Genomic DNA, 18,147 nt, shown 5'->3' with positions numbered 1-18,147 from the left:
ATTAATCCAGAACACAGTCCCTGGGCTTACAGATTCTACTGCACACTGACAGCACCACGGCATCATGGGCAGCAATCATGTGTTGTAGAGCCCAGAAGAGACAATGCTCTGCTGTGCTGCATGTGCTTAGCTGTTTGACCATTAATTACACTGCTGATACCATTTCATAATCCTTGCCAATTAAATCAAGATCTTAGTCTAATTGTAGAGTGAGGAGGGAAATAAGGGCTCTTTTTCAGTCAGCAGAACAAAAGCGAGATTCTTAACCTACCCCACACTGTGAAAACTTCCTATGCTCCTGCGTGTGCTAGAGGACTAAATCGCCTCTGTTTACCTCTCTTTTCTCATGCACTTTACTCCAGCTTGCAATTTCTTTTTAACTTTTAAAATATTTTATATTGCAACTAATAATTTAATATACAATTTATGGTTAAACATTGTGACATTTTTCAATGTCAACTATAGTTTCCAAACATCTATAAAATGACAACCCATGACACTTATGTATGTTTGTTTGTTCATGCATACAGGATATTGCTGTTACTGTAGTCCTGGTTCACAATTCTGCCTCAGCCTTCTCACTGCTGGGATTTGAGCTAGGCACAATTGTCCCGAGCCTTTTCTACCACTTTGCACTAAGTTTAAAAAAAAAAAAAAAAAATCTGTCACTAAACATGCATTTATTTACTAAAACGCAGTAAAAGCCAGTAGTGAACTGGCACAAAGGTCTGTAGTAAATATGTTACTTCTGAAACAGCTCCGGGCTGCTTGATCATCTGGGCATCAGAGGCAGGGAGAAAACTCCTTACCGCTGGGCTTCTCTTCTAGACCATTACAAGTTCTGTGGTACCAAGAACAATTTCGTTTGCTGACAAAACCCAAGGCCTTGCAATCTCAATATATGTTGAATAAACAAATTATAAAGGAGAATTAAAGTTTTTTTTAAATCAGTCAATTAGGCAAAAAGAAAGTATCAGCTCCATTAGTGCACAGATTGTAGAGAAAGGGAAAATAAACTTAGATACATTCTCTGGCTAAAGACACTGAAAAGTGGACAAGACAAATAATGCTGAAAGGGAATGTGGGGACTTCTGGCCAGCGTATGGCTGCAGTCAGACACAGCAGAGCATAGGGTGCTTCATCTGGTGAAGTCTGCATCTGTGAGGGTGACTGCTACGGCCCTCTGTCTTACCTTTTTTCTTTCAAACCTAGTAGTTTCTAAATAACTAATCATTCACATTAAGTGTTAAATGACACCTTTTCACCTTCTGCTCTCTAAGAATGAATAACTACATTCAGTTTAAAACGGATATAGTGAGGAGTGACATGATTTTATGCAGATAACATGAGAAACATTTTTACTTATCAAATCACTTGTAATTTACAGTGCCACACAATTATAAAAAAGACATTGTAAGAAAAAAATCATTTAATGAGGTAGAAATATATAGTATTCTATGTGTATTAAATTGAGGAAAAAACATTACTTTTTCCAAAGGTCTTCAAACTATGGTAATGAAGCTTTGACAGAATCCCAGTCTCAGAGACAGGATCACCGAGAAAAGCATCGTGACATCAGCCCTGTACTATTTTTCAAAGGATATGTGTCCAAATTAGAAGAGTTCTATTTCAACTCTAAGCCTATTAATACCACAGCTAAATAACACAATACTTCCCTTCTTTATATGGAACCAACGCTAACCCATTAAAATTCATAGCACTACCAGGTGTAGTGACAAACACTTGTAACCTCAACGGTTGGGAGGTAGAGGCATGATGATTACGAGCTTCGGGCTAGGCTGATCTACATGAGACCTTGCCTCAAAACAAAACAAAAAATCAACTAGCCAAGCAAACAACAAACAAACTTGTACTATTCCACTTATCTGCTTGTTTGAGTTAACTACTTAAGAAAAATCTTTGTAATCCATTCTTTCAAAGCTCTCACTACAGTTTCATTTAGGAAAACCTTTTCTAGCCACATACTGATAAGATCAGATGTGCTGAATCCAACTTCTGCAACAATACACAACACTCTGGGTTTCCAGTAACACGAGGTTAAAACAAATCTGGGTCCAATAACACTTTGAGCTGCAATGGAAACCATAAACACTAAATTCAAGCGAGTTATTTTAAAAGTTGGATTACTTGGGGGCTGGAGCGATGGCTCCGCAGTGAGCATGAGTTTCTCAGCACTGACATTGTAGCTCACATCCCTAACTCCAGTTCCATGTGATCCAACATCCTCTTTTCATCTCTGCAGGCACCAGCATGGGTGTGGTACAAAAACACACAAGCAAATAACTCTTGCTCATTAAATTTTAAAAATCTAGAAAAATTTTAATTCTTTCATCAACTTAATAACATATATGTAGTAAACATATCACAGCATACAGTGTGACTATTTAAGAACTGCACTTTTGACAGTCATAAAGAAGGTTAGACTACAAAACAGCCCTTTATCAATATTATTTCTCTTGAAAAAGAAGTAACTATTCAGAATGCCCAGGAAGACCCCACAGCTCTAGTTCCCCTTCTATTTCTAACCTCATAGATTCTGCTAGGAATCTAGCACCAGAAAAATAAAACTGCTGAAATCCTGGAACCTTAGTGTGGACCTTGGCTGAGGAGAAGGAGCAGGGCAGAAGTCAGTGAGACTATTTATTCACTACGTCACAGTGTGGCTGTGAAGATGGTAGGCTTTAAGCAAGTGTGAAGTGTTTAGTAAAGAATCATTCCACTGGGATTTAGACTACTGCTTACTAAACCACAGTAAGAGATGGAGACTTGGCCTTTTAAGCAAATGAATCAGTGAAGATCTATAAAAACCCACAGGGCATTCATTGGGGAAGCCAGAGAGAAGCCATGCACCTGGAGTCAGGTGGAAGACTAACACTTTTTCCTCCTGCTTAAAAGGGATTTTATTAATAAAATAGCTTCTAGGAGAATAGGAGTTCAGATGAGAGACAGTAACAAAGAGGTGGAAAAGACAATACACTACTTCAGAAAAAAGCACTAGTTTCGTTTAGGGTACACTTAGCTGTGGATGGTTATGAGTACAAGTACGGTCTGCCAAATGCAAGACGATCCCTTTAAGTAGAAAGGGAGAGCTGTAGGATTGACAAGGGGTCTGAAGAAGATGAATTTGGAAATTCTGCTATGTCAGAAATGTTCTAGAGAAATACTGCCTGGAGCTCAGCAGGTAGACACAAAATGTAAGGACCAGCAAGAGGCTACTGGTAGCTTAAGTTATAGAAGAGTAAATGAGTGCTAACACACGTGACAGGAAAGGGCAATGGAAAAAGAAGAAAAGAGAAAACCATTAAATGCGGGCAGCATAACCTAACACAGGGAGACTGAGGGAGGAAGGTTGAAAGAGGTTCCCAGATGGCAATCTGGAGACTAGCATGACCTTGGGAAGCATCCAACTCAGTAGTTTATGAGTAAACGCTTGTGGTAAACGTAGGAAGCAGCAGCAAATCATTTCTTATCTTTTGAAAATTTAAATTTTCAAAACATAGTTTGTTGAGAAAGATGAAAAGAAAGGAATCTCTTGGAAACAAAGATCCTTGGATACTTTTTGAAAAGACAAAGACTTAAGAAATGTGAGGAAAGATAAGTAAAACTGAAATACTGAAGAAGTATGCAGTTATATATGCAAATCAAGGAGATCGGGAGTCTGCCTTTGTGAGAGGATAAACGGAGGTACGTAACTAGGAAGGGCGGAAAACGGTACAGTTCATGGGTGATGGGTCTCTACTTTCCCCACATATGATCAGAAGCATTCTGTTCAGGGCAGGGATGGTGGAAGGCAAGAAGTAGTCTTTCTACGGGAATGTGTGCTAAATGAAAAGCAATGATAATAAATACAGCTCATATATGAAAAAAGAAAAAACTTGTTTTAGAAAGTATTTTATTAAGGTATTCATATTGATAGGAAGTCAATGAAAGAATGCAACTTAAGGTAGCTTGTGACAAACAACTCAAAAACATAAAACAAAAAATCAAAAGCCTACACTAAAACACCAAAAATATTTTCATTTAGAAATGACTGCAAATGTAAAAAGAAGCTTGCAAGTAGAAACCATTTCAAAGAACGTCTGTGTACTTTTTAACCTAGACTCAATTCACTATCTTTAATACTTTTATCCAAACTATCATCTATGTTCTAATTTTGTCAAGTGACTAAGAAATGATCCTCCCACTTGCCCCTTTCCGGTATGAGGTGCAATCTAAGTTCAGGCATTGGAAATAGCTTTCATGACTGAAAATATTTAAAGAAAAAAGATGTTTGTGTAATCTCTGCAAAGACATGTTAGGGCCACCAGGATGAGTGGGTAAATCTAGTCTGAGAAGGGTGTTAAGCTTGGGGGTCTTAGTGGAGATGCAGAGAGGTTAATTATATCAGAAAAGGGGGAAAATCCTGAAGCATCTCAAAGTAGTTATGGGAAGAGAGGTCCATGGCTTGTTATATCCATTACAGCACCAACGTGCTATTACCCCAAATGCAGGTAAGAACACTGAGAATGACTTCCACCAAGACAGCTGTACTGCCAGTCCCCAGAAACCTGAGGCCAACTCCACAGACTGAGAAACAAGGCCTTGCCTCAAAGAAAGCAAACACGAAAACAGAAGCATCAGAGTGCAGTTCAGGGGATTAAGACCAGAGGGACAAAAGTGTTTAAGAACAACACTGGAGACAGTTTTCAGATAAAGACTCAGCCGCTCAGCACAGTGGAGTTTTTTGCATGCGCAAGACCCTGGGACCAGTGGCCAGCACTACAGAGGGAGGAGGATAGGGAAACACAGAAATAAGCAATAGATGGAGACTGAAACCAATCACAGCATTTGCGAAGGTTTTTTTTTTTTTTTTTTTTTTGGTTCTTTTTTTCGGAGCTGGGGACCAACCCAGGGCCTATGCTTCCCAGGCAAGCAAGAGATCCTACCACTGAGCTAAATCCCAACCCATTTCTGTAAAAGTTTTTAATTGGATAGCATCTCCAGAATGACAGGAGCAAATATTTTGCCTATCTCTTTAAGTTTTTCTTCCACCAACCTAATAAACCTTTGCCCTGTGAGGCTATGCCAGCCCTCCAAAGGGAAAGCAAGAGATCCATGAATTAATGGAGCAGGGAGTTAGGAGGACACATGGCCCTTTGGGGGTCTGTAAAGAACAGAAGACTTTTGATGATATGATCTCAGCCATACCAAGTAAATTTCTAAGCCATTGCAAAAAATAGAATAGATTCCAAAAGATTTCCTCAGCTTAAATTTGCTGGGAACATCTGTATATATATAAAAGGACCCCAGAAACTACTTGATACCTGTAGATATAAACTCGGGACAACTGTATCCACAAATCTAATGAATCCTGATGTGATAATGAAGGAAAAAAAATCTAATATTAGTAAGCTTAATAATACAAAATTTAACTTGCAGAGTGCTCCCCTCCTCCCCTTTAAAACACCGTCTATGTTTCCCAGGCTGATCATAAATGTGCCGTGCTGTCAGTTGATGAATCTGTAATATTGCCAGCTACCTCTGAAGAGCTGGGACGACAGGCGCAGGCCACCACAGCTGGTTGTGTGGCAGTGCTACAGATCCAGGCTTGGTAAGCACTTTCCCAACTGAGTTTTAGCCTTAGCCCGAAGGATGCTTCCTTTGATGGAACGCTGGGTATTATCTTCTACCGAGACAGAGGGAAGACTGGCTAACAGTACAGCTAAGGACTTTTCCAATGGAAAGGTTTTGAAAATGTTTTGAAGAGCAGCGAATACCTGAGACATGCAGTGGGTCTCAATCTTCCTGATGCTGTGTCCCTTTACAGCTCCTTACATGGTGACTCCCAATCACAAAATTATTTTTGTTGATAGTTCATAACTATAATTTTGCTACTGTTATGAACTGTAATGTTAAATATCTGATATGTGATCACAAAGGGTCATAACCCACAGGCTGAGAACTACTACATTAGAGATTTAAAGAATTTAAGTTGTAGGGGAAATTGATTTTTATAGATAAACTGATTTAAAAAAATTAAGAATCTATTGTAGAGTTTATTTGTAATTTTGTTATATCCCTAACATTCCTTATGAATAATAGGTACATTAATATAACATACAGGTTCACCAAAAGTAATTTTAAAAAGTTTATTTAAAAATCTAATCATGTAATAATACATCCTTTATTATAGCAAGTTTGCAAGACAAAAAATAGCATAAGGAATACAAACGGCCACCAAATGTCCGCATCCAAATACAACCATCGCTGGCATTTTGTTGTATCTTCTTTTTCCTAATGCATACACGCCAAGTATGTTTTGAACAAACCATAGTTTTCTAAATAAATTCTATATCCTGTTTTCAAAATCAAAAATATAAATAATATCCATAGTATTAGTCACCATTTAAACTCATTAATGTCGGCACTATACTCCATCTTGCAGGCAAATGTCTCTCTCTCTCTCTGTGTTTCTGTGGGACAGGGAGAGGCTACCAGGTCTTACACATGCTACATAGGAGCTTCACCACTGAGCTACACTCCCAGACACCTATTTACTCTTCTGTGAATAACTTTAGACATGAAGCCATTAAGTCAAATGGACAAATACTTAAAGCCTCCTGACATGTGGTGTCTAATTCTATCTAGAAAGATAGTTATTATTTTAAATTCCTTGTGAAATTTTAGAACAGCTCACTAAAGAAAATTCTCAATTACTTTGTGAATAATTTCCTATATTGTATATTCCTATACAATACTGGAATGTATATGTTATTAAAGTTAAAATCCCCCCCCGCCCAATAATAGAAACTTGTATAAATTTAGGCAACTGAAAACAAGATTTAAGATAATTATTTCAGATACCCACATAAATAAAATTAGTTACTGAAATATCAAAAATACAGTAACTATTCAACGGATCAAGACATTATGACATTATGTTTTACCCACGTGGGAAGAAGTCACAGTATTCCTCTAAGGATCTATTCAAGAAAATTATGAAGTATTTTGTTCAAATAGAAATTCTAGGATGCTGAGCGGGTGGGATGACAAAGAGAGGGAGAGGGAGAGGGAGAGGGAGAGGGAGGGGAGAGGGAGAGAGAGAGAGAGAGAGAGAGAGAGAGAGAGAGAGAGAGAGAGAGAAGAAAGAAACTCAATGCAGCACTTTCAGAGAGCATAGGTAAGCACAAAGGTGTTAATTGGTTCAATTATAAACATAAGAGACACTTTTACATGGTACAGTACCTGGTTAGAACTGGCTTTTTCAAGTCTGTCAATCATAATTTCAAATTGCAAAGGTTTAATTTCCATCTTTCTGTTAAGTCTATTTAATAATGTCTCATCTTCAGAATCCATATCATAATCTGGTTGCTCATTGTCTAGGTTAAAAGCTGGAAAAAAAAAAGAGAGAGAAATTCTTCAAATTGAGCTGAAATTATGAAGTTACACACACAGTTTTAGAGACTGTACAGTGACAGGCATATTGCTTTACATGTGGAATAAGAATATCAACTGAGACATTTCTTAAAGTATTTCACATATATGACAGAATATAAAGCAGTAATTATAACAGGGAGGAACATGCCAACATGGCAACCTAAGAACTATGAAGAACGTTAAACATCCAGGATTAAGCTTAGCACACAGCACAAAAAGTATGAAGATAAAATGTAAAATAAAAATAATTTTTTAAAGGTATTAGAATAGCTGACTAGTTACAAAACAAATTTAGGCTAATGCCTACTCTTATTGAAAGCTAATAAATAACAATATTACAATATTCAAGAAAGAAAACCAGATACACTAAAATATAAAAGAAATTACCGAAAGAACTATATGAACGGTTTCAAATTAAAATATAACAAAACTTAATTTAAAATAATTGCCTATATACATTTTATATTTCTACATATAAAATTTTGTAAGTCAGTAAGAACTGAGGAAAGAGTAACATATAAAAGGCCACTTTCCTTATACCTAATACCTTTAAAAAACTGGCCAAGAATTTTTAGGGGGGGATAAATACCAAACACTTTTTAAATGCAAATTACAGACAGAAACACAGTATTTTTCAGTTATCAACTAGATAGACTAAGATTTAAAAGTTGATATTAAACTATTTTGGGCTGTGAGGAAGAAATTATAAACTGATATTTATCAATCAAAATATACTTTCAAACTTGTTAATTCCAATAACATAAATTTACATAGAAAAATAGAAGTATTAAATGTGACACCTTGAGAAGGAAAAACTGCAGAATAAACAGTCTACAGAGGAAAAGGGAACCGGCAGTGTGCACATGCTCAGCAGGCTAACCGAAGCCAGGGAGGATACTAACGGGAGCAAAGTGGAAGAACAGGAGGCAGGGGGCAAGGTACAGAAAGGACATGGGTGCATATACATACATCTATATGTGCAGACTATTTCTGGAGAAAAAAAGAAATTGCTGATAATTATCTACTTCTGGTCAAGAGGGCTATCAAGAGAGGAGTTCAAGAACAGAAAGGAAATTATAATTTTCCCCCTGATATATTGTTTGACATTTAAAAATATCCTTGTCTTTACTCAAAAGATTAACACGCACAAATATGAACTGAAAATAATTGGAGAGATATTAGAACAAAGCAGTAAGAAAGCCCAATCCCCAGCATGCCTGCATAGGAAGGTAGACCCAGATATATTTATCCTCCACATCTGCATCAGTCACAGACTTAGCACATCATTGGAAAGAGTAATTCCTAATAGTGACAATAGAAACAAAGGTGTGTGCTAATAAACTTAAAAAAGAAATCACTCAGATAAGATTGGAACTCTAATTCTTTAAAGTATTTTACCACCAATAACAATAAGAATAAAAAGAAATTTTAGCCAAGACTTATAAACTTTTATAGCACTTACTATGAGCCAGGCAATGGCCAATATGCTGTGTACCTACTAAAAATGAGTGTCTCACTGTCTCTATGTAGTAGATAAATTATGTCCCAATGAGTCTCACATTCTGAAAAGGTATTTAATTGGTTTTATATTCTACAAAATAAGCTAGTAAGTCAGGAGGTTCTAGCTATTGGTAGTAATTTTCAACATACTACTCTGTACTTATGCTTTAAAAGTACACTACTCAAATTTTTAAAAATGTAATTTTTATCTGTTTTATATTATTAATTATTTAATTATATGATTACCATTTATTTACAGGCATGCTTTCAAAAAGCCAATCTACTTCATATCAAACTCAATGAGAGATGTTACAGATCCTATACACATAAAGATACAGATGACTAAAAGCTACTCTTCCACAAAGACAGTTTTGCAGCCGCACACAATGAAACACCTAACAACAGGTAACCAGGTAGGTGACACAGGTCACACTGCTTTGAAGAAAGACTTGCCTAAGCGCTAAGCAGCAGTAACTCAGTGTTACTGTGCACAGTAACAGAAATTCCCACGGTCCGGGGGCAGAGCTATCTGTAAATGTGCATGAGCATGTGCACACACCTTCCTGCCTACCCAGTCACCGGCTGCTCCTCCACCTCCTATCTGCTCCAGGCTCTACTCACTCTACTCTGACAAAAGCCAGCACCTGCTTGTGAGGCAGGGCAAAGGACAAAGAGCTGGGAAATAGTTTGGAAAGATTAGTGGTGAGAATTAACAGGAGATCTGACAGTGTGCTAAATCAGAATCAGGGTAAAGACTGGCTTACACCAGCCCTCCTTTACCTTATTTAAAAACTGTACAAGAATTCTTAGAGATTTAGACTTTCTTTCCTGCTGTTTGCAAACCAGGTACATGTGTTTCAGCATTCTGTTTACTGCATACTTGGGTTCTTTATGTTATCAGACAAAAAGGCAGATTCTCTTGTAAAAGCTGTCACTGCTTTCCTCATAGTTAGATACCTCAGCATAGAACTTGGGGTAAAATGAGTACTAAATGCTGTTGGCTAAACCAGTATTTGTTAAATACAGTATAAAAAGATACTTTTAAGCTGTAAGCAGAATATTTTTAATTTACTGATACCTCAGTTTATGAAATGCAATTAATTATTCTTGCTACATAACAAATGATAAAAATAATGGGTTAGTGTTGCAGGCCAGTCAGCCCCCTTCCCCCCACAAAAAAAGGGAGAGCACCCTTATACATAAGGAGGTGGAGAGGAGAGACAGAAGGGCTGGAAATGTCCTGATGTAACAGACTGACAGAAAGAAGTAAGGTGTCATCTACAAAATATTCCGGTACCTAAGGCTCAGAGAACATTAAGGAAGAGGGGGCAGAAATATTGTAGGAGTCCGAGGATCAGGGAGTTTGCTGTGAAATTTTGTCTCCTAGGAATGTCAGAAACTATACCCATAAAGTCACATCAACGTGATTGCCCAAACACAAGCTCAACACTGACAACAATAGCCTACCAAAGCAGATGGGGAAAAGCCCATGAGGCCTTAACCCTACAGTCAACTATGGAATGCTGGGAGCAGAACAGTCATCCCCAGGAAGGAGCACACCAAGTAGTTGCCAGGTGCCAGACAGTCAGCCCTGAAAACATATAAAGTACCATAACATGGACAGAATAGGTTTTATTTGGGGATACCCGTGTATATGCATAAGCATACATGATGGTAATAACAGTGAATTTGAAGAGTAGGGAGGAAACAGGAAAGGGCTTGGAGTGAGAAAGGGGGAGAAATGTAACTATATCATAATTCAGAAAGTGAACATTTAAAAAGGCACTGACAAACGAATAAGGGTGTATGTCTCTTTCCCTGTGTGTAGATTTCTTGTGGTAAAAGACTATCAGCAATGAAAAAAGGGAAACACGAGAGGATTTAAAGGTGTGAAAAATCACACTGAGAAGGGAAACCAAAGTGGGAAAGAAAGCGGAAAATTCCCTGCAGTGTCCACCAAGAAAGTGTGGTTACTTTCTGTAAGAACAGCAGCTTCTGTATGGGAAAGAAATGAGGATATCTTGACAGGCTATATGACGGATTTACAGGCTGACTGGTGTTAGCTTAGGGAATATATGCATAGTTTAGCTAGGAATGCCTTTCCAAGTTATTTAGCATTATACCATGTTCATATCCAAGTCTCTAATAAACTCAGCAGCCTAATGGAATGAGAACCACACAAAACCAGGAAGAACAGATTTCCAACAGCTGAAATATGGTGAGATGGCTTCAGATTGAAGCGGCTAAGCATGGTATAAAATGAGTGGAATCTAATTCAGTAGGGCACATAACAAGGACAGGCAGTTGCTGTCATCACTTCAAAGTATCATCATTAATATGACTGTGAACTACTATATTGTATCATGCTCATTACACATTGTATGATACAGTGAAACACTAATTCTCTTCCTCTCTTTTCTCTTCAATCTCCCAGGAATGGTAGTAGTAGCTTAGTTTCTACATGCTTCAGTTTCCTTCTGACACATGAATCTAGGAGAATTTAAATGAGGGTACAAAGATTTTAAAAGAGGGTACATTTATTCTCTCATGTCTTCTGTAATGGTTTGAATATATTTGGTCCATGGGAAGTGACACTATTAGGAGGTCTGGCCTTATTGGAGGATGTGTGGCCTTGTTAGTCTAAGTGTGTCACTGTGGAAGCAGAGCTTTGAGGTCTCATATATACTCAAGTCTGGCCAGTATGGAGTCCAGTCTCCTCCTGGCTGCCTTCAGATCAAGATATAGAACTCTCGGTTCCTTTAGCACCATTTCTACCTGCAAGCTGCCATGTTTCCCACTATGATGATAGTGGACTAAACCTCTGAAACTGTAAACCAGCCCCAATTAAATAGTTTCCTTTATAAGTCGGTCACAGTGTCTCTTTACATCAATAAAAGCCAAACTAAGCCATCTTCCCTCCCTCCATCCCTCTCTGGCCTCCACTGAATGGTAAGCACTGTGGAGCTAGGAAAACTTAATTGGGTGTACTGCCTCCTTCCCTGTTTCCTTCTTTCCTTCCCTTCTTCCCTCCTTCTTTCCCAAGGTAACTCTTATAAGACCTGATACCACTGATCCAGTAACAAGTATTGTGATATGGGTGTCTAATGCAGGTCTCAATTATAGAGTCTTTTAAGAAAAAAAAAGTCCTTTAAGACACATTTTTTTCTTACCTTCTAATAGTACTAATTAAAGCTATGTCTGTTTATCTGTTTTTAAGTAGAAAAGGGAAAGGAATGGTACTTTGTTCATTACAGTATTTTTAAGCAGTCAATATTTTCTGCTACTCCTTTGTTTGACACCAAAACATTCTATTTCTAAAGTTTAGTTTCCATCTCATGGTCTTTTGATCTATAATATAACCTTCACCCAATCACAAGAGTGCAGCAGCAAAAAGTATTCTCTAACATACTGAACATGCTTATCAGAGTGCTTAAAAATCAAGGCTTTCCAAAGAACAAAGACCATACTGATCAGGTGTCTATTTATTTGTGAATTCAGAACTCTTTACACAAACCATCCTTATATTTATAATGTCTACCTTGCCCTGGACCCCTCTGTTATATGTGACACACTTCCACAGGGAACTGTACCATAGATGTGCTACTCACTCAAACAGCCAGAGTTTAAAGTATATAGGACAGATTTCTTCCAACAAATACATGAACATAAATTAAACAAGGCAGGTGATCATGAGGCTTGTCTTAAAATTCCATGCTCACAAAAGCAAATGACAAGTCAGTAGAGCGGATGAGAATGAAGTGAAAATAATAAATGTTTTAGAATTAGCAGGTCAGAGAACACTGAAATATACAGTACAATTCAGGAAGTCCCCTTCCTCCTTTGTAACTAGGAATTAGCTAAAAAAAAAAAAAAATCACATTTCCTTCAAAAGGGATGAATGTGAATTTGAAAACATGACTGATTGAAAATCTTTACAGAGATAAGACTTCTTCTCTCAGGGTAGCTATATGACCACTTTCTGCTCAAATATCAGCCTGAAAGTTAATTTATAAAGGCTTACTTCAGAAACCTGGACTAAAACACTAGTCGCATCAAAGACAAGTTGAGGTAAACACCTCATGTCAAAGCAGCATGACTCATTTGGTAAAAGTGCCTCTTGCACAAGCCTGACAGTCTGAGATGACTCCTAGAGCCCATGTAAAAGTAAAGAAGAAAACACGGCCCAAAAAGTTGTCTTCTGGCCTCTCATTTGGGTTCTGACAGTTATTCCCTCTGAATAATAATTCTTTTTTTTTTCTTTTCTTTTCTTTTTTTTTGGAGCTGGGGACCGAACCCAGGGCCTTGCACTTGCGAGGCAAGCGCTCTACCACTGAGCTAAATCCCCAACCCCCTGAATAATAATTCTTAAAATAATTAAAAAATTTTAAAGTCAACACAAATGTTCATTGCAAATTTAGTCGCAATAGCCAAAATTGTCTTCCAGTGGTGAAGCAGTAATGTATACAACAATGCATAAGACCAAATTACTGATATATACAACTTGAAAAATTGCAATTATGCTGAGTTTGAAAAATGTCAATTGTACAAGTTACACAGTGTACATTCTGTTTATGTAACATTCTTGAAATGACAGTTATAGAGCTAGACAAGAAATTAAGAGCTACAAAACAATACCAATAAACTTAAGTATCTCGTTAAATTTTCTAAGAATAAAATAATTTGCACCTATCATAATGCCAACTACTGAGCAAGCAATCAAGAAATATAGACAGCTCCTCTGATTCAATTCTACATCATCAGTTGACTAAGACTATTGTCTGATTTAGCAGGAGTGAAGTAAATAAAGTACAATACAATGTTACAGCTCATTTTAGTATTGATGCCCATTATAATTCATATACAGAAATCATGTTTTTAAAATAAATATGGTAAGTCTCAACTATAGCAGGAAATAATATTCTATTGTAAAAATAAGGAGCTTTTCTGCCTCTCTGTTGGCAAAGACAAATCCCAACTCTAATTTTAGGGGATCCAAAAGGCATATATGTGGTATAGAGACATGCAGGTTAAAATATCCCTATACATAAAGTAAAATAAATGAATCGAAAATAAAAGTTTAAAAGATTTTTAAATGACACAATTTTAAGTAGTACCCTTTGCAAATGAGATATCATTTATTAACCTCACATCAACAAGTAATAAAATGAGAGAACTGTATCTAATCAGAGGCAAAAATTTACATTTATATGTGTATATACACACTAACAACTATGTATGTCCAATTTAGCTACAATGGGTGTTTACATTAAACAATAAAACACATAAATATACAGGCCATCTACCTACGAATCCTCACTTTTTACCAGCATAGTCATTCATCTATAGGCAGCAAGCACATTCACACTGTTCATCCACGTTCAGAAGCACCTAGCATGTTCTAGCCCATCATCATCTCCCTCTGTCTTTCCTTATTATGCTGCAGAAACTGCAGTGAAGTTATTACTACTGCAGAGAACTGATGAAACAGGCAAGGGCTTCCAGGCTTTCAAGGATGACCGATTTCTATGTAAAAACATACCAGAATAGAAAACCTTGTGATTACCAGGGTTTTCTTCACAAATACACCTTGTGGTTACCCAGCTTAGAAAAAAAAAAGTTGTATGGAAATGTTAGGGAAAAAAATTGTATCCTTTGAATTACTTTGACCATCTATTTTAGGTTTCTCTGTAAGTCACCTTTTTACTTGGATTTCTCACAGTAAATAAGTTAACCTGAGACACTTCTGAGTTTGATTTCTCTGTGATGAATTGGGTATTGAATACTACTGAGTAGCATCCCTTCCAAAGGAGTCAGGGGTGGGGGTGGGGGAACAACAACTCCTGTGGAAACCAGGCAAGCAGCAGTGTTTGGAGAACACACTGCCAATACAGAGGGGGAAAACTCATTTACAACAAAGCAAGCGTATCATCAAAACTTAGAAATACATTTGCGGAACACATACCTCACACACTGAGAGAGCTAGAAGACACACCAAAAGGGAGTAAGAAACGTCATGTTTGCTAACAGTCTCCATAGAGTTGCTGGTAGGAATGCACAAAACCACCTCAGTATGTTTCCTCAGAAAAACATAACTATGTATTTGTCAATATACTAGTCATCTACACAAACCCTTCTTTTCTCAAACACAAAGAGCAAGAATAGGCTTTGTATTTGATCTTATTACCCAACAGAGAGAAGAGTACATGTAAATTGGGTAGGATGATTTATAGTTTTTCTTCAGAAATGGAAACTTGTGGTGGAAAGAGGTTAAAAAAAAGTCTTAAAAACAAATAGCCCCTAGAGCTCAGATGTTCAAAGAGTGACGTAAGTCCTTCTCTTCATGTTTAGTAGAAAAACACTACGTATGTTGAAAAACTATGCAATTAACAATGGTCGCTCATGTAATAATAAAGGAAAAAAAATCAATCTTAAGACTTGTATTGCTGTGCTCACTCATTCATGGAATCCAGTTTGAACTTTTAAAAATTCTCTTCTTCCTACCATCATTTTCTCTGTATGAAATACAGAGAAATGTATGGAATACACAGAGTATTCCACCTCAAAATAAGCCACGCGGGCCCAAAAACTATTCTCAGATAAAGATAATTGGAAAGTAGCAGATCTAAAAAGAGCATGACAACCTTCCCCTTTGCTTCCTCAAAGCGAACAAAGCTCTCGTGTGAAGAGACGTCACCAAACAGGAGATGGAGAGCAAGACAGCCAAGAGTAAGGCTACAGACAAACCTGCTATCTGCCTTTCTTTTTCCCATTACTTTTTCAGAATTGCTATTCTTTGTTCAACACAGTACATCAGTACCTGGATCCACCTACTTTTTCTGATCTTCATTTACCTATGAGGTCCCCCATGCAGCCATAATAATCTGTATGCTTCTCTTCTAATAGTGTCTTTTATGTGGGTTTAATCCCTAGGGCCAGCCAGAATACTCCCGCTAAGACCTTATTTAAAATAAACAAACAAACAAGGAAGTTAAATCAAGACAGACATATGAGTTTATTTATGTGTTGAAACAGCAAAGTTAAAAAATTTAGAGCTGAAAGACTGTATCTTACAGCTCAGAAAATGGTTAAGAACCCTGGTGAGCTGAGCACAGGTCGGGATCTTATAATGACTGGCATTTTATTACACACAGAAGCCAAATCACATCCTTCTAGTCTTAGCTGTAGCAATGAAAGTGTTTGGAACATCAAAATGGAACATCAATATGTCAAAAGATAGCTTTTGTTTTATATATTAAATATAATATTTATATTTTAAATATTTAAGCTTACAAATTATATTAATCAAAGACAATAAGTAAAGATTATCATGGACTGGTGAGATGGCTCTGCATATCAAGGTCCTTGCCTTATAAGCCTGTTGAGTTAGAGCCATGTAAAGTTAGAAAGTGACAACTGACTCTACACAGAGTTCCTCTGACCTCTCCACACATGTGCTACATTTCCAACATTTAGCTATGAATTATAGTAAACAATCATATTAGTCAGGCTAGAGAAATGGTGACTGCTCTTCCGGAGAACCTAGGTTCAATTCCCAGCACCTACATGGCAACTTACAACTGTCTATAACTCAAGTTCCAGTGGATCCAACTCCTTCATACAGACAGATCAAACACCAATGCACATATTGATTAATTAATTTTGATTAATTAATGAAATACATTAAAATGTATTAACCACATCCATCTATTTCCTAAATGTTTATCCATGGAAAACTACTTAAAAAAAATTCTTCTGATTGTAGGCAACACAGTAAGACAAAAACACAAGTACATCTTGTCCCCAAGACTTGTCTTTGAGCACTTATAACAGTACTCCTAAGAGAAGCATGTATTTAAAGACTAACCAGACTATATCTTCTATCCAACTCTCCAGTTCTTTCTTATGACTTTTAAAGCCATTATTACTTCAATTTATCTAAAAATAGCTAACAACACATATGGCAAGCTCCCCTTGGAAGCAAGCAGCATACCAATACTGTAAAACACAGAGAAAGTGAATGCAAAGGCATTCTAGAAAGAACAAAAGGAATAAGGAGATGGGTGTGCTTAAGCACAAAATATAAATTGCCAAACATGAGACTGGGCAAGAGGCTATGTGGCCCAAATCTATCTTCAAAGCAAAGCAAATATCCAGGACTACATGGCCAAAGAAGTTGTATGAACGTATGAGGCATATGTTTAGAAAGCAGAACTGAAATTTTGTACATTCAGTATCAATAACCAAATCTCATGTTAAGTAGAATAAAACAGTATCTGCCCAAGATCTCACACATTCCTCCCACTTACACGGTAATCAACACAGTCTTGAAGTCAGTGTTTCTCAAACTTCACCATTCACTAGAAACCACATGGAGAACTTGTTAATACTGGAATCAATCATTTATTCGCAACCTAGTAGGTCTAGAGTGAGATTTATAAGCCTGTATTTCTAACCCCCAAGTGACACTACAGGACTCTATTCTGAGAACCACAACTCTAGTGCACTAACATCAGAAATATTGTGTCTAATGGAAAATACACTGAAATTCAAGAATTTGTAAAAATTTCTATTCCTCAGGGTTAAAATAACTTTTAAAGGTAGCTACTGAAAGCTAACAGAGAAGGCGCCTCTGTTGAGAGCTCTCCGAGGTCCTGAAACAACAACGGAGCCTGCCTGAGAGCCATCAATCAAATCACTCTGAATATGAGTAACCAGTACTTTTAAAGTGACTCTCCCAGGTTTAGAGTTACAAGACTTAGCCAGAGGTAGTGTCCATACCTCTCATCTCTAACCTACAAAGAAAGTGAACTGCAGCCAAATTCAAAGCTATTTCTACAATGTTGTGCAATGAAATCCAACTAACCACTGATTGATTCTTCAAAAGCTCTACAATCAGGATTATTCTTGGTCTTTCTGGCCAACCAACTACCCACTTCCAAAGACTCATTATATATAAATAAATAATAAATATCACTGGCCAAGAGTAATGGCAATTACAGGAACTATAAGCAATGATAATGAACAAGTTGGAAACGTTAATTGTTTTAAGTTGGAACTTGCAGCCTGGAAATACGGCAAAGCAAGGACACCTACCCCTTCCTTTTCAGAAAGTTGCTGGGCTGCCAGGGCTCAGTAGTAGAGCACTTGCCTAGCATACACAGAGCCCTAGGCCATACTAAGAACACAAGACACTGTCTTCTCAGTGAACAC

The 18,147-nt window shown here is 37.2% G+C and overlaps 1 protein-coding gene across 2 annotated transcripts in view; it reads right to left on the bottom strand.

The window, feature by feature from the left end:
• Positions 1-18,147, bottom strand: part of Epc2 (enhancer of polycomb homolog 2) — a 91,644-nt gene that overhangs the window by 29,572 nt on the left and 43,925 nt on the right. For both annotated transcript variants that reach the window (XM_032903264.1, XM_032903265.1), the window contains exon 3: positions 7,246-7,391. In XM_032903264.1, the coding sequence (XP_032759155.1) occupies positions 7,246-7,391 (146 nt within the window). The remainder of the gene's footprint in view (positions 1-7,245; positions 7,392-18,147) is intronic.

Source organism: Rattus rattus, chromosome 5, assembly GCF_011064425.1.
Source record: "Rattus rattus isolate New Zealand chromosome 5, Rrattus_CSIRO_v1, whole genome shotgun sequence".
Taxonomy (NCBI): Eukaryota; Metazoa; Chordata; class Mammalia; order Rodentia; family Muridae; genus Rattus; species Rattus rattus.
Note: the sequence above shows the minus strand (reverse complement) of the source record. Positions and strands in the feature narration are given on the sequence as shown.